At 40.0% G+C, this 27142-nt stretch overlaps 1 protein-coding gene across 5 annotated transcripts in view; it reads right to left on the minus strand.

Annotated features, from left to right (window-relative positions):
- CSMD3 (CUB and Sushi multiple domains 3) overlaps positions 1-26022 on the minus strand; it is a 710416-nt gene extending 684394 nt beyond the window's left edge. For 4 of the 5 annotated variants that reach the window (XM_040546915.1, XM_040546914.1, XM_040546913.1 and 1 more), the window contains exon 1: positions 25721-26021. In XM_040546915.1, the coding sequence (XP_040402849.1) occupies positions 25721-25898 (178 nt within the window). In that variant the 5' untranslated portion in view covers positions 25899-26021. Of the gene's footprint in view, positions 1-25720 lie in introns of all 5 variants that reach the window. The other variant, XM_040546910.1, reaches the window with a different exon arrangement.
- Positions 26023-27142: the final 1120 nt, after the last annotated feature.

Genomic DNA, 27142 nt, shown 5'->3' on the forward strand with positions numbered 1-27142 from the left:
ACAGTGCCAATGTTTACTAGTTGACACCACATGAAATGCAGCTTTTAAACATGCCTGAGGAAACTGCTGGTGCAGATCAGTGACAGAGAGAAGTGAAAATTGTCTTTTACAATAAAAATAAACCAAAACGCTGAGCAGATCATCTGCCTGGGTGTCACCTTCTTCCCTACACACCTCTGTCCCTTTCCACCAGTTCAAACACTAGATATTTGTAGCTTATTTTTAATGTGAAACTATGATTATTTCCACTGAAATTTATTTTTAATATTGTAATTTCTTTATAACAATGAAAAAGAAATATTTCTGTGTTTTATAGTTCTAAACACTTAGTGCTGTATTTACGGATGTTTCACTACTTATATCTTTGATATTTATTTTTCTTGATTTTAGCTACTGCAAAAACCTGAAACCCTGTGAATTTTAGCATGAATCAGTAGTATTGTGTTGTTTGTATCAGCATTAGGCAGGGTATATAATCCTGAAACAGTGTGGTAAGTACGGTAATCTCTGTGACTGTCTGTGTTTAAAAGACTTGCTATGGCATCATTTTTTATTTAAATATTTTGTTCTCTATTTCCTGCCTATTGCTATGGCTGAGCAAATGGCAACTGAATTACATTAACACAGATGATTTTTTTACTAATTTCTTTAACGACACCCTTTAGAATGCTTAATTTTTGAAGAATATATGAGACAATTACCAGTTCCATAAATATATATATATCCAATTTGATTTTGTTTCTTTGCATATTTTAGGCCCTTTTACTTGCACACACTAATCTTACATTTGCTGATATGGAGCAATGGACAATTCAGTCTACTTCAAGGATGGCTTAAGCTTTTTCTCACTGCTAACAGTAAGGTTCCAACACTTCCCATTATAAATACTAATATCACAGACTACGTGAGATATTTTTTCAGACAGTAAACTCAACAATACAAACATAAAAAGTGCCATAATTGCATATTTTCCTATTTTTAGGTTTTGGAGTGAAATGCTCTTCAGTATATAAGTTAACATTTTCCATATCAGAAGTATAATATTAATATCATACATGGCATGAAAGCCTAAAGAAAATTGTCCAAGATAAGATAGATTTAAGGTACAATGGAAATCTATTTTTTCTACTGTAAACTTCCTTAGAATTTTTATTTTATTTTTTTTTTCCAGCTGGAAAAGTTAAAAGAGACCTCCTTCTGCTTTAACGTTGCTGGGTTGAATGATTTTGCATCGAGATCTAGAGATGGCTCCCTGAAGCTGCGATTCCCCATTATGTCTCAGCATGTCTGCAGTTCAGACATTGTCAATAATGAAGACACTTGTATCTGTACATAGTTTAGCTTTCTATCTTGAAGTTCATCTTAGAAAAATCACTTATCATTCACAAGCCGCTTGATGTACAAGTGACTTCATACAATGCAAGCAGAATAGAGTAAGGGGCATAAGCCAAGGAGACCCCGTGAACATACTAGAGTAAAGAAAACAGCTGCTAGGGAAACTGGCCTTCATCATGACTATATTTTCTTGTTCTCTAGCAGAGGGGAATGCACAGGAACAGTTGCCAAAAGCATTATGAGCCTCAGAAATTCGCTATAATTTTTTAGGTGAAGTGACATGTATAGGAATATTGAAGCCATCCTCAAATATTTTGTATGCGGTAAGAAAGTGAAGAGTTGCATTTCTGTTGACAGTTTTTATCACTTTTGTCTTAACTTTTCTGACTAGCTTGGTATAAGCTGGTAAAACAATAGTGAATGGTTGCTAATGTTCTTACCATAGTGTAATTTAGTTCTTATATTCAAGGAGGGAATAAAAGTAGCAAAAATATTTGTTATGTTATGCAACAAAACATTAATAGAAAAATACAGATAGAATGGGCAGACTTCATACAGGCTGCGGAAAACATCACAAAAAAAAAAAAGAGAAGCATAGAGGATAATTTGAAAATAATATGATGTTTGTATAGAAATGAGTTGCTGATGATCTTCTGTTTCTTACAATATATTCCACTAATTTGCCACAAGGCAATGTAGAAAGCAATAACAGTGAACTAGCATAGTAGGAAACCTTTGAATGTTCAAAGGGGACATTCAATCTTTTAAGGCTCACAATATAACATAGTGTGAAATTGTTATAATATGGTGGGAAATGGCTTACTTAGCACAGAGGATACTTCACTCTGCATGGCTGCTTTGTATTCTGCAGAGGAGCAGTTGGTGTTCCCTGCAGGTCTGCTTGCCTGTGCAGGTGAGCAGCTAGGCTGGCTCACCATCAGATAAGCCTCCCAACTGAGGGAAGAAAATGACAGGGAGACACAAAAGAATTATATCACTTGTAATAGAAATAACCTTAGCATGGAAGCATTGACTTTTAACCCAATACCATGGTTTTGGCTGGGATAATGTTAATTTTCTTCATAGAGGTTCATATGAAGGTGTGTTTTGGATTTTTGATGAAAATAGTGGTGATATCACACCAGCATTTTTACTTTTTGAAGAGCAGTGCTTACACGGAACCAAGGACTTTTCTGCTTCCCATGTTGCCTTGCCAGTGAGGAGGCTGGGGGTGCATCAGGTGCACCACGAGCTGGGAGGGAACGCAACTGGGACAACTGACCCAAACTGACCAAAGGGATGTCCCATGCCATATGGTGTCAGGCTCAGCAATAAAGGCTGGGGTAAACGGGGTGGAGGGAGGCACATTTGAAGTGATGACATTTGTCTTCCTAAGAAACTGTTGCACATGATGAGCCCTGCTTGGCTGAACATCTGCCTGCTAATGGGAAGTAGTGAATGAATTCCTTGCTTTGCTTTGCTTGTGCATGCATTGTTTTTTACTTTACCTAGTAAAATGTCTTTATCTCAACCCATGAGTTCTTGCACTGTTACTTTTCTGATTCTCTCCCCCGTCCCACCAAGGGAGAGTGAGTAGGCAGCTGCATGGTACTTAGCTGTCTGCCAGGGTTACAACACAACACCCAAAGGATCACCAAATATGCTGCAAACTGAAATTCAAACTGTCCTTTACATGTGTCTTCAAATCAGTGTCTCTGGAGTCATGGAAGAACATGTTGTCTTAAATACATAAACAAGGATAATTGGGCTTTTTCTTCCTTTCTCACTCTCAATAGCCATCCATTGCTTTTGAAAGCTCAGAACTATGCTCAGATGAAGAGAATCCCCAACCTTCTTCTCAAGAAGGAACAAACCAACCAAACAAGAAAAAAATAAAATGCAAACAGTAACAGAAATTGGTTCTGGTGAGGTTCCATAAGCTGTTCCTACACATAGATTTTTGAAATGTATTGAGGAGGAGAAGTAATATTTGAAAGGCAAAACTAATCTCCTTAACTTAGTTAGAAATAATTAGAAACTTACACTATTTTGTTTTCCATACAAAGAAATATGCCACAATTACCTTTTCTTCATTTCTTATTTTTTGCAAATATAGAACTTTATCTCAAGTTTGTACCTGAATCTTTGAAATTCATAGAGTGAGAGGAATAGAGGTTCTTCATTTGCTCCTACATGATTTTTCAAATGTGAAACTTTTTTTTTATTATTATTATTTTTTTTAGGAATTGAGAGAAATAACAAAAAAGAAAAAAAAGAGAGAGAAAATATGTCATTACAAAGGACTGAGTTCACAGTAGGGAATAAGGGAAAGAGGAAAGGAAACGTTCATGGACTTATTCTGTGATTGTTCAAGGACAACAGCAATTCAAGGACATGCTGTCTCTCAGTTGAGATGCGATGATGTGTTGTGGGAAGTAAATTAAATTATTTTAGCTTTTGTATCTCTGTAAGTTTGGTCATATTATGATATTCCATGGTTGCATGAATAGACACAGAGAGTTTCAGAAGCTAACACAAATGTTCATCAAGCTCAGAAGGATGAAACATTGAGCAGATGCATGGGTCTAAATGGTGAAGTTGATATGGCTACTCATCTATGGTTTTAATTGTGTGTGTTTCAGTGTTTTAAATAAGATTATTCACTCCACTAAACAGCAGGGAAATGTTTGGTTTCAGATACAAAATGTGTTATTGAGCTGAAAGTTAGAAATAATGTATATACATGCAAAGGGAAAAATAAGGAAAATATGAAAGTGGAATAATTCTCAGAAAAAGTAACTCTTTCAGGTATGAAAAAACTCTAGTTCTGACAATTTTGGCAATGTTGTTCTGTCAGTTCCCAAATAGTACAGTAACATATTAATAGCTCCACTACTGAAAAATCAGTAAGATGTCTGCTTAAATCCCCTCAAAGTAGAGAGAAACCAAGCATTTCCTAACAGTTTATCTAAAGAGAGCTTTTTTTTTCTTTCTTTCTTTTTTTTTTTGTCCTAGTGTAAAATCTAGTTCCCAGAAATTTAGCTTTACAACTTGTATTAGTGAAACACAAAAATAAAAATGAACAAATAGTTGGAACTATGGGAATAAATCCTTCAATATAGTTTGATCTTAAACTTCAGGTTTTTTGCACAGTCTGCACTGGAATTGGACCACCCAGATTCTCAGAACAGTTATAATAAAAACCACTGCTATTTCTCAATGTGCAGATGCTAGATGATAGTAGATGATAGTCTCTTTTACTTTACTTATGTGACTGAGAAAAATAAATCCTACAATAATAACCCTAGAAAGGGCATATAAATATTTTTTATGAATAATTATTCATGATTTCCATCTGTTTAAAGTAATTAAAGCAGATGATATTTGACTGCAAGTTATTATTTTTGTAATTTCTTTAGCAAAGGACAGCTGCAGTTCCCTTGAACCCAATGTCTTATATAACTAAAAAACTGAAGACTTTGAAGTACATTTCAAACTAGAATGTATAACTTGATTTTTCAGCAATCTATAAGTAAATTACAAATCAAAGTAGCTGAGGTTTTGCTGACCTAGCAATAATGAAGTTGTTTAAAAGATAAATTCTCTTTTTCTTTCCCCTGTAAGAAGCCAGTTATTTTTGTTTGGAACTGTGCATATTGTGTTATACTAATATGTATTAATTTTGTATTCAAAGATGAAACTAAACTAATGAAAATTCTGTATGGAGAAGACTGGAATAGCTGTTAATGTAGCTTTTGGCAACAGTAAATTACAACAATAACCAGGTCAAAAAGGTCTCTGTGCTTCTGTAACATCAGAGAAATTCTCAAGCTTTGAGATTACAATCAAAACATTATCTGCACTGTAGGAACACTCTTTTCTTAAATCAGATCTAAATGAAAGAGTGATAAATATAAACCCTACTTCCATTCAATCCAGGCATGCATCGAACTTACGAATACCTAATTTACACATAACATTATGTAAAATGCATTTGGGATTGTTTTTTGTTTGTTTGTTTGTTTTAACACATATGACTAAACTTAGAGATATAGTTTAAGGATGAACATATTTTTATTATGATAGATCTATCTTGAACTAAACTAATGCCAAACAGTACCAGAAGTCTTAGAATTGCTATGAACTTGTGTAAAACACATTAAATTGTTTTGTATAAAACCCACAAAAATAAAAATTTCCCATGAACCTATACAGAGTTTGCAAAATATGTGGTGGGATAATCATGAACAAAATTGTTAACATTGTTGTCCTTTCTTCATGGAGAGCAAAAATCTTCTCTGGCTTGATAGAGGGTATTGTATGCAAGTTAAATAAGATTGGAAGAAGTTATACAGGAGAGGGTTTCTTCTGGTTTAACACAATTGTGTCCCCAGGCACAGAGAACATTAGAACGTCTGTTGAGGCAGAACATTTCTGTGGACTCCCTTTAGTTTGTATCTCTCTTACTGGAGGAACAAACACCAGGTTTTGATGGAATGATGTGTTGAAGCTCAAAAAATTATCTCTAAATCCTTCTAGTCCAATAATTAGGACTGTTCAAAAGCACTTTGAACAATAATGTGATTAATTATGAAATTATGTTCTTATTTTCTTATTTTATTTTTATATAAAAACAAAGTACTGAATGAATCATATACATAAGAAAATTTTCCACTCAACAGCATCTGAAATGTTTCCTTTTCATCCATTTATTGCAGTACCGATGGTATCTGATTTCATAACAGGTCCAAATGACCAATTTTTGTCCCTTTGATTTTATTTTTTTTTCATACAAGAAACAAATTCAAAGCTTTTGCACAGCTTTACACCTCTACGTTCTCTTGCGTACTGTAGTTTTGTGTATTTATCTCTTCTGTTGAATAAAGAATCTTTATTTAAAACTACAAAATTTTGCAACATTTATGAAACTTTCCATTTAAATTTCTCCAGACTCATATTTGTATTCTTCTGTCGAACGTGTTATATTGTTTATCTAAAATGTTTCCATCAGCTCTAAATTAAATTGCAGCTATCTTGATAAGGAGGTAGTTTCCTTTTGTACAGCACTAAGGAAGTCTTTATACATGGCAAGCACCACCAGCACAGCTGTGTAATTTGTCATTCAGCACTGAGTAGTCAACACACCTTCTAAAAGAGTCACTTTACCCTAACATTAGAAGCAGCTACCTTTGAGATTAAGCAGAACTATTATTTAATAAATCACAGAAATGCCCCTCAGAAGATTAGGAAGGGAGGTGTAGAAGGTTATTTAACATTCTCTGCTTAGAGAATTTAGATAGCAGACTGTAATTATCCAAATTGGAATTTAGCCAGGAGATGAAGGCTAATAACAATATTCTGTGAAAAACACCATGCAATCTTTCAGGACCAGACAGACCAGCAACATATCATCTGAAATATGGCAACTTCAACAGTTCAATGTCTTTAACACTTTATCTACAATAGTAGTTCAGTTCGAATTCTAAGAAAAATAAATGCTTCCAAATAAATCAGCTCTATTTCCTGCAACTCCAGATTTTTTTTAGAAGTCTCTTATTAATGTACTAAGTAATCTTCTCCTACTTCAGAAGCATCATAAAAAGTGTTCTGATTAATCCCACAAAGTATTTATGACTCTTCTGTGTAATGGAGAAGGCAACATATACAGGCCTCTTCTCCCATGATTTAGGTGTTTGACCTCGTGAGGTTGAGTGCTTGTAAGTCAGACGTTGCAGAGCTGAGATGAACTTATTGCTGTTCCTCTGACCCTTCTTTCAAGGGATAAATAATAAGATATCAGGTCCAAAACAGGAGTTCAGAAATATAGGCTAGGTCCCATGTTCCACATACTTCATACAGAAGAGAATTAAATTCCACTAGCATTGACTACAGCTAACGTGCTATGGGCTGGGATTTCTGTGGGCTGCCAAAGAGAGCCCTCAGGAAAGAGACACATGGGAAACTCGATCCATAGGCTTACACTCTTACTTCAATTAGGCACCTCTGAAATTTTGATTACAAGCCTAACTCTTTGTACTGGTCCGTCATGCTTGGGCCTTCGCGTTTCTTCCAAGCACTGTAAGTGACTGAACTGATCTTCTCCATATTGCATGGTGACTATAGCTCTTGCTCAGTGTCTTTTTATAGATCTATAGTTTTTGTATTAAACTTTATGAAAGGAGGTGTGAGTATTACTCTCACTAAATATCTGGTTAAAGCTCTCATCCAGCAAAAGGAAATTCTGGTTACAAAACCACTAATCAGGATAACTAATCTTTTAAAAAATTTCGTCACTGTAAGCATACAACAACCTTTAACAAACTCTCTACCAAATGTTATTGAAGAAAATGAGTTACCACAGGATAGGCAGAAAGATGATTTTATGTACTTAAAGTTGATTAAAGGATAAGAATGGGAGTAGGGCTTAATTGCTTGGACAATGAAGACAAAAGGGGGGTTGTCCCAGTATCAATGATGGGATAAGTTTTTCTCCATATCTTCATCTGCAATAGATTAATGAGTAAGAAATGAAATTTGCAAGACTAGGGATGAAGCTAAGGTCCTTTGAGTAGTCAAATGACATATCAATGTTGAGGAACTCCAGAATGCCCTCACAAAAGGGCAAAAGTGTGAAAATGTGTAAGTGGGTAAGTCAGTTTTAGAGTAGATTAATATGCATATATATATATATAAATCTAAATAATACCTGCACAACACTGAATTTAGAACTTAAAGTTTCAGTTCCAGAGTCACCATTTGTACTTCTCTGAAATCACTAACTTAATGTCATCAATGGAACCTGACATCCCCTTACATCCCCCACACAGCATATTAGGCATGATCAGAAAGAGTAGTGAAAAGGTGTCATTTATCCCCTACAGAAAACCCTGAGGCACCCATATCTTGAGTACTGCCTGGAGTACTAATCTCTACATCTCAAGAAGGGCAAAGAGAAGATGCAGAGGTAAAGACTGAAGAAGATACAGAGATAGGCAAGTAGCTGAGCTTGTAACTGAAGCAACTGCTTTATGAAGAGAGAGTAAAAGTCCAGGAGTGTTTTTGCAGAACATGGCAATTTGGAAAGAAGGTATTGGAGGATTATATTCCTCTGTTTTGCCTCTGGATACTTTTTTTGAGCTTTGTCAGTCCTTGATGTGGAAGCTCTGGAGAATACAGATTTAATCCTCACAGCAAACCACAGAGGCCAAAAATCCTAGAGGACATTCTGTTTTCATGAGGGGCTACTGTGCTGTGTGATTTTTTTTTTTTTATTTTCTGCAGGGACAGGTGTGTGCCCTGACCAGCAAACAGAGATTGTTTGGCTATGGGACAAGGATTGTCTATCTAATCAGTCTCTGCAAAGTAAAAGTTATCTAGTGGTTAAAACCTGGCCAAGTTTTGGAAGATTTTCACAGAGGAAGGAAAGAGATGCTGAAAACAAACAAACAAACAAAACAACCTAACAACCAACCAAACAAAAACACTTCCAAAGAATCTGCAAACCTCTACTCCAAGGATGGTTGTGGTGGTTTTACCCTGATGGGCAGCAGGCACTACAACTGCTCTCTCACTCAACTTGCTCAAAGGAACAGGAGGAGCAAATATGATGGAAAGGGCTCAAAGGCTGAGGTAAAGACAGGAAGATCACTCAATGATTATCATCATGGGCAAAATAGACTCAACATAGGGAGGTTAATATAATTTATTGCCTATTACTAGCAGACTAGTGCACCCTCAGCAAGTTTGCAGATGACACCAAGCTGAGTGGTGCAGTTGATACTGCAGAAGGAAGGGAAGCCATCCAAAGGGACCTGGACAAGCTTGAGAAGTGGGTCCGCATAAACCTAATGAGGTTCAACAAGTCTAAGTGCAAGGTGATGCAACTGGTTTGGGGCAATCCCAGACACAAGTACAGACCAGGAGAAGAACTCATTTGAGAGCAGCCCTGCAGAGAAGGACTTGGGAGTTCTAGTGGATGAAAAGCCTAACATGAGCCAGCTGTATGTGTTTGAAGCCTACAAGGCCAACTGCATTCTGGGTTGCATCAAAAGAGGAGTGGCCAGCCTGTCAAGGGAGGTGTTTGTCCCCCTCTGCTCCGCCCTTGTGAGGCCTCATTTGGAGTACTACATCCAGGTCTAGGACCCCCAGCACAAGAAGGATGTTGACCTGTTAGAATGGGTCCAGAGGAGGGCCACGAAGATGATCAGAAGGCTGGAATACCTCTCCTGTGAAGAAAGCCTGAGAGAGCTGGGGCTGTTCAGCCTACAGAAGAAAAGGCTCTGGTGTGATCATATTGCAGCTTTTCAGTATTTAAAGGGGGCTTACAAAAAAGATGGAGAGCAACTTTTTGCTCAGTTAGATAAAGATAAGACAAGGGGGAATGGTTTTAAACTAAAAGAGAGGATATTTAGATTAGAGGTTAGGAGGAAATTCTTCACTCAGAGGGTGGTGAGGCACTGGAAAAGGTTGCCCAGAGAAACAGTGGATAACCCACCCCTGGAGGTGTTCAAGACCAGGTTGGATGAGGCAATGGGCAACCTGATCTAGTGGGTGGCATCCCTACCTGTGGCAGGGAGAATGGAACCACATGATCTTTAAGGTCCCTTCCAACCCGAGCCATTCTATGATTCTATGTTTCTATGACTCTGTGATTGATTCTGTGATTCTGTGACTAGAACAGTGAGAAACTAAAAGCAAACTAAAAATTTCTTCTCCCCCTATCCACACTGTTCTATGTACTTCCCCCAGGCAGCGCAGGGGAATAAGGGCACAATGGTGATTGTGGTCAGTCTGTAATACTTTGTGTCCGCCGCTCCTTCAAGATTACTCTCCTGCTCCAACATGGGGTCCCTTCCACAGGATGCCATCCTTCCTGAACTGATCCTGCATGGGCTTCCCACAGGCAGCAGCTCTTCGAGAACTGCTCCACACGACTCCATACGATGGGGTCCATCCATCAGGAGCACACTGCTCCAGCATGGGTCCCCCACGGGCGGCAGCTCCCCCCAGACCCCCTGCTCCTGCATGGGCTCCTCTCCATGGGCTGCAGCTCTGGCCCAGGGCCTGCTCCTGCAGGGGCTCTCCATGGGCTGCAGCCTCCTACAGGCCACATCCACCTGTTCCACCAGGGGCTCCTCGACAGGCTGCAGCGTGGAGATCTGCTCTGTGTGGGACCCATGGGCTGCAGGGGGACAGCCTGCTCCACCAGGGGCCTCTCCACAGGCCTCAGGGGAACTTCTGCTGCATGCCTGGAGCACCTAGTATTTTGTATTTAGTATTTACACCTAGTATTTAGTATTTAGTATTTTGGCAGAGAAATATTATTTTATATATTTGGTGTTGAGTGGGTTTTGCTTTTTTGTTGTTGTTGTTTTGTTTTGTTTTGCCATTCCATGTCAGTAAGAAATTTATTCAATAATTAATTCTTTATTGCTACATTAAAAATGATCTACATGGATCTGTTTACCCATACCTTATCAGAAAGGTGAATCAAAAAGATTGAAAATTTGATGTTAAGTTAAACTTTTAAACACAACTAGTTGATTTTACAGTGCTACAGAGAGGGCTGTTTTTTTTTTTTTTTTTTTTTTTTTTTTTTTTTTTTTTTTTTGGATAATTTCTTGTCACTTCTGCCACCATAAGTGAATGTCTAGAAGAGAATACAGAATTGGTACAGTTTAGCATTTCCAACATAAAATTCCTTTTTTCCTCCTTTCAAGAATTTGTATATTTAACTCCACTGTGAAAGATTAGACAGATAAAGAAGCTTTCAGCAGAATCACAATACAGGTAATTACGGGTCTGTCAGCATTTCCATTATGAAATCCACTTAGCATTAAGGGCTTAGCATTTTTCCATCATTTTAGAAAATGTCAAACTGAAAGCTGGTATGCAGATTAGCTGCCTGGATGCAAATTTGTTTATACAAAATATTTAAATCTGCTCAGCTGCTTTTGATTTAGAGATCAGCCAGAAACTTTAAACTCTGAGGGTTTCTCCTATGTTTCTGCCAACTTCTAGAACAGATCATAGTTAGATAAATAAATAAATAAATAAAGGAATTTCTTAATAAAATGTAGACTCGTCTTCTAAAGTTTTGAAATTATTTACTTTAGGTTGTAAAATGGAATTTAGAATTTCTGCTCATTTTGCAGCTTTGGTCTTTCTCCTGCCATCTTTATAAATTAATAAAGAGTTACAATAGTATTCCAACACCATAATACAACCTGATTGTAATCTTAAAATCTGAAACAATTTGTTTTAGAATTCACTTAAACTCCCATCATATGATAGTGAGCAGGAAAGGACCAAAGCCTGTAAGGTTTTGAAGAGGGTCAGTAGCTTAATCCACTGACTCTAGTTCCATGAGTGTATGGCCGAAAAGAATCTGATGGAGTTACTGTTACAGATCAACTGATACAGATTTTCAGTTTCATAAATTTAGTCCCATGTATGGTACCAGAAATTATGTAGTTGTCATATCCTAAATAAACTCCTCTGTATTGAAAGGAGGGTTTGTGTGTTATAACTATGAGCTCTGTTCGGCTAAAAGGAGAAATTGAACCACTAACAGAAACATGAAGTAGAAAAATATTATTAATTTAGTAGGAAATAACAAACCAAGTTTGCAAAATATGAATGATAATGGGCATATTTAAGATACTGATAAGAGATGAGCAATCACGAAAAATGACACAGCTCCTAAAAAAACGTGCAGTGATCCAAATGTGCCTGACAAAGAATGGGAACATAGCCCCAAGCAACCTGTGAAATAAAAGCACAAGAATGTGTGGTATAAAAGACATGGTGCAAATAAACTTTGTGCAAATGAAGCATGGAAGAAACAGATAAGGAGAAAAAGATTGATCAGCTAAATATATCCAAACAGGTTTTCTCAAAGAATATTCAGTCGTTACCATGAAGAAAAAGTACTTCACAAAACATACCCCAGATAACATTAAAGTACAGCTATACATTCAGAAGTAACTCTGCAGATTCCTCAGTGATGATTCAGTGTTAATTGTGATGTGCACTACATTTTAAAATAAACGATCCATTTCCATATAGTTACCTTAAATTTACCTGAAATTCTAACAAGCATGACTTCTTAATAATGACAGAGTTTCTACTAAAAAGATTCTCTCCATAGCTGATATCAGTGGGATTCTCTGACTCTTTACATCAGACTTTTGTGTTAACTCAGCTGCCAATGCATTTTAAGATGACTGGTACAAGAGGCCCCAAAGAGAGCAATTTGGAAGAGTAACTTCCACAAGTCAGATATATAGCAGACTCTCCTGATTTCACTGAAATGTTCAGAATTAATCTTGAAACAAGCAAGTAACAGAATCCCTAGAATTCTGGTCCTGTGTCACAATATGTGATTTTTTGCCTTTTCTATTTATTTACGTACTTAGCTAAGATACACTCTAGAGTCTGATCATCCCAGAACAATAACATCAATAAAGAATGTAAGAGCAATGTTAGATCTGAAAAATTTCCCTTATCATGTTACAGAAACAGTTTCATTACATACATTAGAGCTTGAAAAATAGAGAAGATACATTCTAGATTTCCAAAATTTACTAAGAACTGTCCAAGTTTTAACCATCTGATTTTATGGTGTTTATTTCAATGCAAGCAAGGTTTTTATCTTTAAGTTACTGTTAGGTTTTGATGACTGTATTCATGTTATACAAAGGTCCTTTAATTTGAGGTAAAAGGGTTTACCCCTTACATTATTTTGTTTATGAAGAAATAGTCATGTACAAAGAGAATAAACTAAAGAACGTGAAAACAAATGAAACCGATACTCTACTTTTCCAATCTTGCCTTCCTGCAGACAATTTAAATTCCAAACAACATGCTAAAAAAGTTAATAATCTATGACTGCAAGGCTGGGAGGATATTCAGTTTCCTAACAGATTGACCTTAGATTGTTATTACTTTGGGCCACAAAAGGACTTAACAAATGACATATAAACTGAAGGGAACTTTCTATATTCTACTGCAGGCTTTATCTTTTGGAACTTCTCCAGTAATGCTTGTGGAGTGGGAAGAGAGTTTGAAAAGGGAGCCCAGAAGTGCAGGGGAAGATAGATAAACGGGGAAAAATTCCAGGATCTAACTGATAAGCTACAATATGAGTGTAGTGGAAAATATACAGATAGAGATTAGGTGGATTGGGAGTGGGGGTTGGGGATTTTTTTATATTTTCTGGTGGGTAACAATATAAAGTTAGCTGAAATTAGTTCAGAAACTCACACAAATTTCAAACATTTGCAGTTGTAGTAGTAAAGAGATTTAGGAATTTTAGAAGTATATACTTATGAAAATGATTTAGGCAGGAATGCAGGAGTCACTAAGGTTGTTGAACTCGTACTACATTAAACATTGATTCTGATGCTCATTGCTCTTTCAGATAAATAGCTTGGAGAAGAATAAGGTTGTCAGGATGTTTATAAAAATCACTGTGTCTTATATGGTTGATTGTTGCAACTTTCCACTGCCAACAATGAAAATGCTAATAAAATATATCTCACCTATTTGTCACAGGAAACTTATCCTTGCATGAGAGGCTATGAGACTGCTAGCACTGTATCTATGAAAAACATAATAATGCTACTTTAATCTAGTGTCAATTATATTTTTCTTTTCACATAAAGTGGTTGAAAATTAAACTTTCTCAAGAATTTCTCTACTTGGGTAGAATATTTGGCCTCTGAAGAAGTATAATAACATTCACATTCTTACAAGATGTCTATAATTGCTGTATGGAGAACATGGTTGAATTTATGATATATGAAAGTTCATTAAATAGAATATATAAAAACCTCTAAAGAAATGTTCTCCCAAATGTCAGACGTATTTCATTTTACCAGGAAGGAGTTGCCAAGATTGAAATAAAGGGTAAAGTGGTGATATTATCAAAATCTCTGAAGCTAATAACTATGTGAATTGTGTGAGGGAAATGATTGCCCCCCTTTAAAAGAGCTCACAGTCACAGAGAGGAGCAGCATTCAAGAAGGAGAATTCTGAATAAAAGTGGCAGATACACTGAATAGTGATGTGGAAAGGGGAAAGTGATGATGTTTTTGTTAGTTTTCAAATGAAATATCACTCCAAGAAACTGAACAATAAGCAGTCAGTTCTCCTTATTGGAGAACTCCTTTTGGTTGTAAGAGGACAATTTTCCAAAGAGATATTTTTTGTAAATAAAGTGAATGCTGTAAAAATCTTAGTAATTTTAGCAATAGTCCTCCTATAAGAGGGAAGGATAATTGCTGTGAGTATTGCAAAAACATTCACTTGGTAAAGTACAACTGGTATTGTGCTACTTCACTACAGAATGCTGAAAATTCTCTATTTAGATATGCACTATATTGATGTAAATATTTTGGTGAAAATATCTTCATCCTGTCCTTTCAGTTCCACATTATGAATTATACTTACTTCTTTTACTGTGCTCATTAAAAATCCCATGTCATGCACAAAGCATTGCTAAGATTGGTAGCAGTAGTCATATGATTGAAGTAGATTAAATTCATCAAAGAAATATTGGTGAGCACAGGTGTGCTTAAGGGAAAATACACAGGATGAACATAGTCATGAATTAAGCATAGGTTCTTCTTCATAGCATACACAGCTACAGATGTTGGCTATCAAAATTGCTGGTGTGCACACATTTGCACGTATGCTTGTGTGTGTCTGTGCTCCCACATGCTCCCGTTTAATTCACACATATCTGGAGGTCCATGAAAAAGGCAGTTTTTACTTCAGAGTATGTATGGTGACTGAACACCTAGTCTCCTTTTTCTTTCCTCAAGCTTTGTTTAATCAGGTGGCCCTTGCAACAGTCAGGATTTGGACTTTTTTTTTTTTTTTTTCTTCCCCAGGCTATTTTAGTTCTTGTAATTTCAGTTCAATATGTTACATGTTTTTAGACTCTGAGATGGTGGAAACTAAAAAGAACATTCTAGCAGTAGATAAATACAACAAAATAAATGAGGAAATTATTCCCTGGTTTTCTTACTTGATTTTGCTAGCTTATTTAGCATTTTCAAATGTAACTGCATATCTAGTGTATGTGATAATCCAATAAAAAGTAAAAACAAATTGCATTAATAATTAAATTTGAAAACATTCTAAACCAAAATCTATTTTTTTTCAGTTCCTACCTATTCCTCAGCAGCTATTAGCAGCCTTCTGCAGATTCAGAAATGTTTTACTGGAGAACAAAAATGTAATCAGGAATGCTGAAAACAGGTTGCAAAATGGCTGTAATTCAGCTCGTCTCGTGACAAAAAACCATGAGTATTTTGTGGCTTCAAGGACTACAGCTGACACTTTGTCAGCACAGTACTATTACATTGAATCTGGTGAACTGATCCCCAGAAGTGCTGACATGATGATCAATAAAATATAGAAAAAGAAAACATTTTCTGACAGTATGCATATATATAACCTATTTCCTTTAAACAGAATAATAAACAATTTACTTTTGCAACTTTATATTTATAATGCAATGTGAGTTTTCCAAAGTACATTTCTATTGTAAATTTCTAATGCATTGTGAAGAACCTGACCTCCACTATAATTTGTATTTCTAAGTCAAATGAAGTATATGTACAGAAAAATGTAATTCAAAACAGTACGAAAAGAAGCAGAAGCAAATCTATTTTCAAAGTTCATATTCTGGGCTCTCTTGTTGATTTCCCTGGAGGTGTTCAAGACCAGGTTAGATGAGACTTTGAGCAACCTAATCTAGTGGGTGGTGTCCCTGCCCATGGCAGGGGGGTTGGAAATAGATGATCTTTAAGGTCCCTTCCAACCTGAGCCATTCTATGGTTTCAATGGGCTCAATAATAGGCAGTTTAGAAACGACTTTTATACCTATTTTATAACTTTCATTCACCTTTGCATCAAAACTACTATACATAAGCAAAAATGCAACTTTCAGTTTACACTTCTGGAAAAAAAAATAGTTTAAATTAGATCAAGCTTCAATTCTCAAAGAAAATTACACAGAAATCAAGGAAACTAAATATAGTAGAGTATGAATTTCTCGTAGGTCAGATTGAAATAGTGGAGGAAAGGTCTTGTAATTTGAGAGTTATATCTCAAAAGTACATTGTAACAAGAAAAGTACTCTGCATTTATGTAGTTCATTTTAACCAAGGACTCCAAACTGCACTTGCACATATCCACTAGCTGTGTTTGACAACAGTTCAATACGAAAATAACGATCATAGAGGTATCATTTTAAGTTATTGAAATACAGCCACCTTTGAGATGTGATGTCTGTCTCTTTAAATGATAATAACAGTATTAAAATAAAAGAAAATAGCACAGATTTTTTTTTCTATATTTGAAAGTTGATTTTGAAGGTTCTACTAAAAACAGTTTTATAAACAACAACAATAACAACAACTATATTTTGGTAAAACATTCCTAAATCTGTTTCCATATATAATTGTCAGTTAATTACAATTGTCAGTGCTAGGATTGGCAACTAGTGTTACCAAAGGCACTAATAATCTTTTAATCAATCTTTTCTCCTAACATTTGCTAGATATCACTACTTGCACTTTCATTTTGTTAGTGCAACCAGATATAACTTACTTCTGAGACTGGGAATACACAAAAAAGTAAGATTTAGTATACTGTTTCTCACAATATCCTTCTGGACAAAATGTACAGCATACAGCTAGACAAAAACATAACATAATGGAAGAACAACTGTCTGATGGGGCAGGCTAAAAAGGTTATAGTAAATGGGGTTACATCAGGCTGGTGGCCAGTCACTAGTTGAGTTCCACAGGGCTCCATTTCAGGGCCAGTTCTCTTTAATGTTTTCATAAATAATCTGGATGCAAGACTCAAATACATACCTAGTAAATTTGCAGATGATACTAAATTAGGAGAAGCTGTTGACTCCCTCAAACACTGAGAAGCTTTGCAGTGAGGTCTTGACAAATTAGAGTGATGGGCAAACACCAACCATATGAAAGTTACCAAGAGCAAGTCCTTAATTCTGCACCTGGGAAAGGGTAATCCTAGATATATGTACTGACTGGGGAATGAGAGTCTGGAGAGCAGCCTCCCAGAAATGGATCTGGGGTTTCTGGTGAAGAGTAAGTTGCATATGAGTCCACAGTGTGCCATGACAGCCAAAAGGGCCAACAATATCCTGAGGTGCATCAGGTATGGCATAGCTAGCTGGTCGAGGAAGGTTATTGTCCCACTCTACTTTGCACTGGTGCAACCTCACCTTGAGTACAGTGTGAAGTTTTGGGCACCACTGTATAAAAAGGACATAAACCTACTAGTGCTCAAAGAAGGGTTAGGAAGACAGTGAAGGATCTAGAGGGCAAGATGTAGAGGAGCAGCCAAAGTCACTTGGTTTGTTCAGCCTAGAGAGGAAGAGACTGAGGGGTGACCTCATCGCAGCCTACAGCTTCCTCATAAGGGGAGCAGAGGGGCAGGCACTGATCTCTGCTCTCTGCTGATAGTGATAGGACCCAAGGAAATGGCATGAATCTGTGGCAGGGGAGGTTCAGGTAGGGTACCAGGAAAAGGTTCTTAACTGAGAGGGTGGTTGGGCACTGGAACAGGCTCCTCAGGGAAGTGAACACAGAACCAAGCCTAATGGAGTTCAAGAAGCATTTGGACAACACTCTCAGAATATGGTCTGATATTTGGGTGATCCTGTGTGGAGCCGGGAGCTGGACTCAATGATCGTTGTGGGTCCCTTCCATCTCAGGATACTTTAATATTCTGTGGTTCTAAGAGGTAATGGATTACTTAGGAAGCACATACGCTTCAAGTTGTTACCTGCACTTTTGTAAACTAACAATGTTTTAGTTTTTGTTGAATTGATTCATAAGATAAACAAATATATGGGTATAATTTCCATATATGCATATAAGTATGTGAACGTCTGCATGTATACACAATTACATGAGAATTAAATCCAACAAGCCACAATACATATAGGTATAAAACTAAGAAGAGATGAAGATATGTGAAACATAAAATACAATTCAAGGTCAGAAGTGATGATTCATTATATGTATAATCCAAGCAATTACTTAGTCATTTCTGCCTTAAGCATCCAGATTCCTTTAGTCCTATAGCAAAAATAATCTGTGTTATTTACAGGCTTCAGGAGGTGAGAATTCATCACCCTGTGAAATCTTTCTTTGGTTAACTACCCTTACTATTCTGTACCTTATTTCTATGATACAATATGAATATGACACATGATGATATGAAGCATTTTGTGGAACAAGAGGGAAAATGGAATGTCTGTCTTTATACATCTGTGCTGGTTGCCTCCTTTCTCTTTGACAATTCTATGAGAGCAGCAGTTGCGCTGGAATCCCTTGCATGACTCTCCCCAAGATTTTGAGGCTCTCTCTCTATGAGTAACAATGTGCCTAAACATATAGTGATAACCATCCTAATATTTCAGACCCTGTGAAGGAGATGATTGAATTTCCACTATTTCTTTCTTTGACATTTACATGTTATTCAGCAGTTCTAATGCCAGGCTTATGGAGATATAGTAAATCTTATGTGATCTGTAAAAACTAGGCAGTGAGACTATACATATGCTCTTCTCCCCAAAAGTAAACAACTAAATGTAAACATCTACAAAAATGTGACATGTCTCTATGAGTGCATGTTTATTTTAAATAGTCTTCCTCACAGTCTAATATCCTTGTCCATTCCATTGCCCAAAAGAAAACTGGATGTTAGGAAGCACATATTCAACATTTTCTAATAGTATACATATATATGTATATATATATATATATATATATATATATATTAAGAGACAGATGACATCCTGTACATTAAATATCATGCACCTTTCTGTTTAGGTCCAGGATTGTTTCTAAATATTCACCTTTGAATCTTTGGTAAGTGTTATTTTGTACAAAAACTGTACAATTTCACCAGGAAGGAAATGCTCCTCAGAGAAGTTGTTTGAAAGGCAATGTTTGAAAGGCTTATAAAAGAATGAGAATTTTGCAGTAAACCTTTGCATGAAATTATTCAGTCATAATGATAATTTTTATAGTCTTACAATAACAACTTTTAATGTATGTCTGTCTGATTTGTTACTTAAATATTCTTTCTTCAAATATCTCATGTAGTAAAAACTGACTTAAATTACAGGGTTCTAGGAAAAAACAACACCTTGTACCAAAGTGTCTGTTCCCTGATGTTTCTTTCCTGTGAAATTGTGTTAGAGTGATCTGGTAAACTAATTTTTCACAAAGACTTTGTTCTATCATTTCAACCTTAATCATTACATCTAGAAATACAAGCAGAATGATACTCATAATTAAGAAATTGTTTGAGACTTCACAACCCTGCAGAGTTAGAATGGAAGTTTTCTGTTAGGAGACAAGTCAAAATAGTTTTTGCAGCAAATCATAAAGCCTTTCCTATGTCATTTATGAGGTTCTATAGATTTAACATTTTACATATAGCAGTAAGGTTTTTTTATAGACATTTTCCTTTGATTCATTCTGCCTCTCTGTCACAGCATTATAATATCAGACTCACTTGGCCTTGCTTCAGAAGTGCTAACTAGCTCCCCAGGCTATTACTGGAGCCAGGTGGAGTTGGAAATATTCAATACCTCTGAAAATAAGATAGATTGTGTCGAAGGCATTTATTTTTTATTTTTTTTTAAGGTGGGGGTAAGGGATACGAGGCTACATTATTCTTCATAACCTTTTCTCTGAAAGGGTGTTGTAATCACTCAAACTGAAACATCCTCACAGGATGCTTCAAAATCTTTTAAAATATCTCTAAATAACATTACACTTTTATCTCTTTTTACTAGATCCATGTGCATTCAATAATTACAAATCTTAAATCTGGGGTATTGATCTATGTAACCCATAAAAAACACTAGGTATAATACAGCCAAGTTTAATGTAACCTTCTATACTATTAAGTGCTTTCAGTCAGATACACAGTGTATAAGATGGAGGATGCATAGGAATGCAATAGTATGGAACTATGTTACAGAACTTTGTGAAGGACGAAAGTACAAATGCTAATTTAAAAAAAAAAAAAAAAAAGTGGATGAAGGAGAGAGAGAATAGGTAAATGAGTGGAGCACAGGTTAATTCACTTCTCTTCCTCACGTTCCAAAAGCACCCTGTAGCTCGGGTGGACCCCAAACTGTAGACTGCTGATATCTGGGATGATGTACCAGTCTCTCTGTACTTCTCATCTTTCCCTGAACTGCTGCTAATATTCACTGTCGGAGGTAAAGAACGCTAAGGTACGTGGGTAATTCATCCTTCTTGGTTTGTTCCTACTTAAAACAAGCAAACAAAACCAGACAGACTATAAGTTTCTGCTGTGTTTTGGAAAAGGAAGGATTTGAAAGCACATTCACACGGTTCCTTGGGTCTTGTGGGCTGGTGCTTCCAAGTTGGAATGCTCATAACTGAGTTGAAGGTACAGCACGTAACTCTTCAGCCTGATTGATTGCATTGAGCTCCCACCCTGCTCCCACGAAAAAAGGGCTCACTGAGCTCAGGGAGAGATGGGTTGTTTTTGTGTGTCAATACCAAAAGCAAACAAAAAGAAACGAAACCCTAATGCTGTCTCAGAGTTGCAAACAACAGGCTTGCGGCAGTCACCGAGCTAAAGAGAGCAAAGCCAAGCGGCATTTTCCGACAGAGAAGTGTCAGGGAGCGGACTCCCTGGAGGGACGGTCTCCCCGGGCGACAACGGAGGCCGCTGCCGGTGTCGCTGTCGCTGTCGCCGCCGGTGTCGCTACTGCTGCCGCCGCCGGAGCTGCTGCCGGTGGCGGCGCGGGTGGAGCTGCCGCCGCTCGCTGCCTGCTCTGCCTTGCGACTGCTGCTGCTCTCGGAGAAAAAGCGGCGACTGCAGGCGACGTTCCTCCGGTGGCCTTTGCGGGTCCCTAACGGCAGCGGGCAGGGGAGGGACAGGCGGTCCCTGCTGCTGCAGGGGGCTGCGTGAGCCTCGCTGCCACCGCGGGGAAGGGGAGGAGGAGCCGTGCGCTAGGCGGAGGGTAGAGCGGTGCCTTGTTTTAGCCCTGAATTAAGGGGAAGGCGGCGGCTGAGGGGTGGGTTAACTTTGTCTGCAACCCTGCGGAACTGTGCAGCATAGAAAAAAAAAATCCTCGCTGAGGTGCTGCCCGCAGCCCTCTGAGCAGAAGCCCTGTGTGATGTGCGTGAGCTTGTGGGAAAGAGGCACCGCAGAGGAGATGAGGGTGTGCTGAGGAGTTGAAAGGAAGGGGGACGTTGCCTCTTCTCCTGTCAGCGACTCCCAGCTCCCCTGCGTGCTTGTACACACACGCAGACACACATGCACGGAGATGCAGCAGCGACCATCTGGAAAGCAGACAACATTAACCTACTGTTATTCGCCTCGGGGACACGGCAGGCACCTCGCCCGTGCCCCACTGAGAAAGGCCAACCACCAGTAACCCCAGAAGTCAAGCGGCTGTCAAGGAAGCAGTGGGGAGTGGTTGGCAGATCTTGACATGATCTCTGAGAGAGCGGGGTTGAGGTGGTAATGGGGGACAAGGGGGACCGCAAAGGTGGTTGAAACAAGTAGGGTATACTCTTTGCTAAATATTCCCACATGCCAGGTACCTATCACTCGGAAATCCTGTCCATTTTCTCATCACGTCTTCTGTCAATGAGCCGTTTAAAATTTCACTGCTTCATCTCCCTTTTATTTTGAAAGCTGCCTTTGTTTCACTTGTCACAACTGCAACAGGGGAACGGAAAAACAACAGCAGAGGCAAAGCTTCATTTTAGCCAGACAGACAAAAGAGCAGATCTCTCTGCTCTGTCTTGGAGTGACAACTACACAGAAGAGATTGAGGAGTCTTGAGGTCATTTCGCCTGGTTTCCTTTCTGTTTTGCTTTTGCAAACAGGTCACAAGCATTTTTTAAATTTCATTTGGTGAAGAGAGATGCCAAACTGAAGGGGTGCAGATATCAGTGATTTCTCTCCTAAATCCCAGGAGGCAAAGCTCACTAAAGCAGCTTGTTTCATTTTTGCAAATAAAGAACTGTCCTGGACAGTGAAGGTTTTTGTTTGCTGCTGCTCCAAGCTTGATTTGTATCTCCTATGCCTAAACAATACTCTTTATTTCTTCTGGGGGAAGGGGGATAGGGGAAAGGGAAGGGGAAGGAGCTCTCCTAGGTGTCTGCTGGGAAGAGCGCAGCATCCATCTTTCCCTGCAGCTGGCCACGAATGACTCTGGTTGGCACTTGCTAAGGGGTTGTTTTGTTTGTTTGGTTGGTTGTTTTCATGCCTTCTCTCATTTTTCAAAGGGGCCATTTCTTTGCTTTTTTACTGCATGTCTCTCCAAGTAAGATTATGTTGGAGATTGATCCAAGGCATAATGGGATATTGTGTAAGCAGTTAAAGGTTTTCATTAAAGAGGTATAATTAAGGAGGTATAATTCCTTATTATCTCTTATTATCGCCCCTTCTCCAGCAGCTGGTGATTTCTTTCCTCCCATTTTCTCTTTCTTGCTTCTTCCTTTTCTAATCCCTCACGAGTGCCGTTGCAGTATTCCAGAAAGGCATGAATTTTCAGATAAATGTGAAGAAATTCTGTGTCTAAATGAACACACACAAGGAAGATGTGAACGTGGCTGCATAATCTCCCAGGTATAGTTTAACGTCTGGAACACAGAACAGTGGAAAAGCTGTGGATCAAAACTATAGAAATGGTGACAGGAAGATGATAGAATTAGGAAGGACCTGAGATGCAAATACCAAGTAAAGCTGTGCAAGTAGCCTGCAAGAGCAACAGTTTAGGTATTACAGTGTGGTGATGGACTATGAAATAGAGGTGATCAAGCAACCAAAGATAAGTGCTAGAGCATGCTTTGGTAGGGTGTGGTGAAAGGGCCTTGCCAGACAATGGTAAGGCAGATGTAGGACCCAGGCAGTCACCTTGCTCCCCACATCTGGAGTGTTTTAAATAAGCAAGTATTCATTCATTGTGTGCCTCTGCCAAGGTTTCTGGGAGCTGGTGTGCGTGCTGACACAATGGGAATGTAAATCAAGGTAAAATGTATTCATTCACTGGAGTGGGGAGAGAACTAAATATAAATGCCTAAAATAGATGCAGTGCTGCAGTGAATCTAAGCCAGCTCTATGAAGCCTGGCAGCCTAGCGGAGCTCATGTCCAGGATGAGAAATCTTACTTAGCAGTCCCCCAGTTGCTGAGAGGACCCCCAGTATGAGGGAAACCTATGGAAACTGCGAGGCTCAGCAACTAGGAAACTGAAGTCCTGACACTAGGGAGGAGATTGCTTCACAGCGTCTCTCTGGGACTGTGTATGGGCAGGAAGAAAAAAGGCCATTTTTGCAAATTCCTTTTTTTTTTTTTTTTTTTTTTTTTTTTTTTTTTTGTGTGTGTGTGTGTGTGCTGTTTTAGGTGCTTCATTCCAGCTTTTGTCCTCGGTACCCCCAGTTTTTTCCTTTCCTCCAAGGGCAAGGGAAGCGGCTTCTCAACAGGTGCTGTGGAAACTTGCACGGCTCCCGCGGCCATCGCAGCACGAGGAGAACCGCCCGAGCCTTTGATTCTGTAGGATGCTGCCGCCCCGCGACTCGTGCTCACAAAGCAGCTGCTTCGGCAGCAGCTCCGGAGCCACCCATTACCCCAGCGCCTCCGCACCGCACCCGCTGTGTGCCGCGGAGCGGCACTGCGCGCCTCGCAGGCGCCGAGTCCATGACTTGCAAATGATCGCACCCGGCGCGGAGAAAGCCTTAAAGGCAAGGGGGGGGGCCAGGAAAAGCAATGCCCCCCACAACCCCGGGCTGGGCTAGATCGCTAGACCTCAAGAGCGGGGCAAGCGTAGAGTGCATACTGCTTCAATAGACACAAACAGGCGAAAGCTGCCTGTAATTAAAATGTTCATTAACATCGCAGGCAAGCCCCTTCGCCTCGGCTCTCGTGTCAGGATAACGTAAAAGCTCTCGAGCTCCCCCCCCCCCCCCCCCCCCCCCCCCCCAACGTGAAAAACGAACTATCTTTTCCATGAGATGCAAATGGGGAGGACAAGCAGCTGCAAAGCCGTACAATAAACTGTTCCATCCAAGGCAGAACCAGCTTGGGAAGGCACGCCTTTGAATGCCCCCCCACCCGCCCCAAGCACACCTCCCTCCCACCCGTGCAGGCAATCTCTGTAGGCGATAAGCAAGTCTAAAAACTCGGAGAGGATCGTTAATATCTATCAAATATTCTGGGAGAATGCGAGTGTGGCGGGGAGGAGGGATGAGGATGAGGAGTAGGATAAAAGGGTGATTAATCAGATATTAATCACTGGCCACAAACAAGAGAAGATTATTTCGGGTAGGCAGCCGACTGTGGGGAGTTGCAGAATAGATCCCTTTACTGAAGGCACGCGTTATGGGATCAGCACTTCACCGTTTAGCGATGCCTGTGTAATATTGGAGGTGCACGTTATTCAAGCCACGTATTTCTTCTCTTCTCTGTGCGTATCATTTCCCTTAACTGTCGATAAGCACAGACTTAGTCTAGGTATTCATACCGCTAACTAGCGGTTTCCTTTCTGCCCTCCTTTCATGAAGACAGAATCAGGAATGAAGCAAAATATCCCCGGCCCGAAAAAGGGACGGAAAAAAAAAAAAAAAAAAAAGACCACAGGAGACCTTAACAGGGAAAGGGGACCAAGGGAGGTCTGAGAAGAGGTGTCGATCTTTGCACACAGCGGCAGACCATGCCTTCAAGGCTGAATTGCTAACATACCTCTTCGACAGTCAGGGAACCCTGCATGCATACAAACAGCTGAGCGTGAAGCACATTTCGGGCTGCGAGAGGGCTACGCACACGCTGGGTCCTCCGTAACTTTCCCCACGCAACGGGTTAAACTAATAAGTGCATCGATACAGGCATTCCCGCAAAGAGCCCAGTTGCTCGACAGAAAAAAGAGAAATGTAGGTAATCCCCCCACAGTACCAACATCATCACCTTAAAAAAGTCACCCGACGGGATTTGCGTGAATATACACTAGTTAGAGGCTATATGAACCAACTCACGTCTCCGTTTGAGCATACTGCAAGAATATTTATTGAGCCCGAGCTCAGTCACTGCATTGAACGCCAAGCCTGGCAAAGCAAATACATTTCCTATCTCCGAAGAGAGCTCTGATTCAACTCCTTCTTTCCTCCCCGCTTTCATGATCATTTATATCTTCCCATTGCAAAGTACCCAGGGTAAAAATATAAAATAACATATTAACACATTTTTAAATATACGTTTGTATTAGGCGAGAGCTTGCAACGCCCTGACCAAAAGCAAAGGGACCCCTAAAAATATACCCCTCAAATTCTACCCTACCTTTCACACACGAAACCATCAATAAAAAGACGAGGTTCCAAAATGTAAATCCACTTTTAATCTCCATTTTCTTCACCAGGATGAAGTCCAGCCGGCCACATTTAGTACACCCCCTTTCCCAAAAGTCTGCTAATTTCGATTCCTTTGCACGGATTTCCCCTCTGCAGATCCCTTTCATATTATTCTTGAGAGCTCCTAATTCCTATTCCTTGGCCAGGCGCAGCGGAGTTGTTGCTGTTGATGGTGCGCGGTCACAGCTCGGAGTGAATGGTGTTTCTGGGATACCACAGCAACCTTGACGAGGACTCAACCATCTCTCCAACGGGGGCACAAAGTCTCAGCTACTCTCGATCGTGTCTTTTCCTTCCCCCCACCCCCCCGCTAACCCAACTCCCTGCACAGCCGAAACCCACCACAATCCTGGCTCCTTACAGCATCCACCAGGAGCCACGGAAGGGCATCTTAAAGCACAGACTGTCTCTAGAATAAACTCTAAACAATATTTGCAATTGAGATTCTTTCCCCCGCTCCCCCGTTCCCCCAAGAGGATCAATTCTGCCTAGGAAAACGGCTCGGGAAATAACACAGTGGCGAGGTTTCTACAGACTCCGGAGCCGAACCGGCGGGGCTCATCCCTTCCGCCGCGGCTCGGAAAAGCAATCAGCGTCTCGTTATTACCATTATTACCCGTGCGGTGCTCGGGGCTGTGACCGCCACCCACCCGCTCTCACCGCCACACGCACGCCTTTGGGCACACACCTCGCCCGGGAGCATGTGCTGCTCCGAGGGGATTTGCGGACTAATTGCTCCGCATTAATTACAGGCGGGTCTCCGGGGGGAGGCGGCGGGCCCAGCCCCGTTCCCCGAAGGATGGGGTTGCAGCCCGGAGGGGGGGGGACACCCTTCGCCACCGCAGGCGGAGCGGGCGGGGCGGCAGCTCTGCGGGGGCCGAGCCGAGCCGAGCCGAGCCGGGCCGGGCCGGGCGGGAGCGGAGGGCCGGGGGCGGTGCGGCCGCTACTCTGCCAGGAAGAGCGATGGTGCCACCTAGCGGCGCTGCGCGGGGGGGGCCGCGGCGATGCGCGGCGGGTTTTGGGGGGGTAGAGCCCCGGGGAAGGGCGGGGGGGCTGCGGGAGTTCGGCTTCCCTCGGCTGCCGGGCGCAAATGCCACGCAAAGTGCGCGGAGCAGCGGTGCCCTCCGCGGTGGGGATCGGGCGGAGGGGGCGGGCAAGCCAAGCCCGCGGTGCGGGGGGGGGTGCATGCGGGTGGCTGTGCGGAGGTGTTCCAGGTGCGTGGGCGTACATGGTGTGTGTGTGTGCATGTGTATTTGTCGTGTACCTGCGTGTGCTTCTGTGAAAGCCTTTTTTCTTTTTTTTCGTGGGTGTGAGTGTGTGTTTGGGTGCCTGCATATGCGCCTGTGAGTGT

The sequence above is a fragment of the Cygnus olor genome, chromosome 2 (assembly GCF_009769625.2).
Source record: "Cygnus olor isolate bCygOlo1 chromosome 2, bCygOlo1.pri.v2, whole genome shotgun sequence".
Classification (NCBI taxonomy): Eukaryota; Metazoa; Chordata; class Aves; order Anseriformes; family Anatidae; genus Cygnus; species Cygnus olor.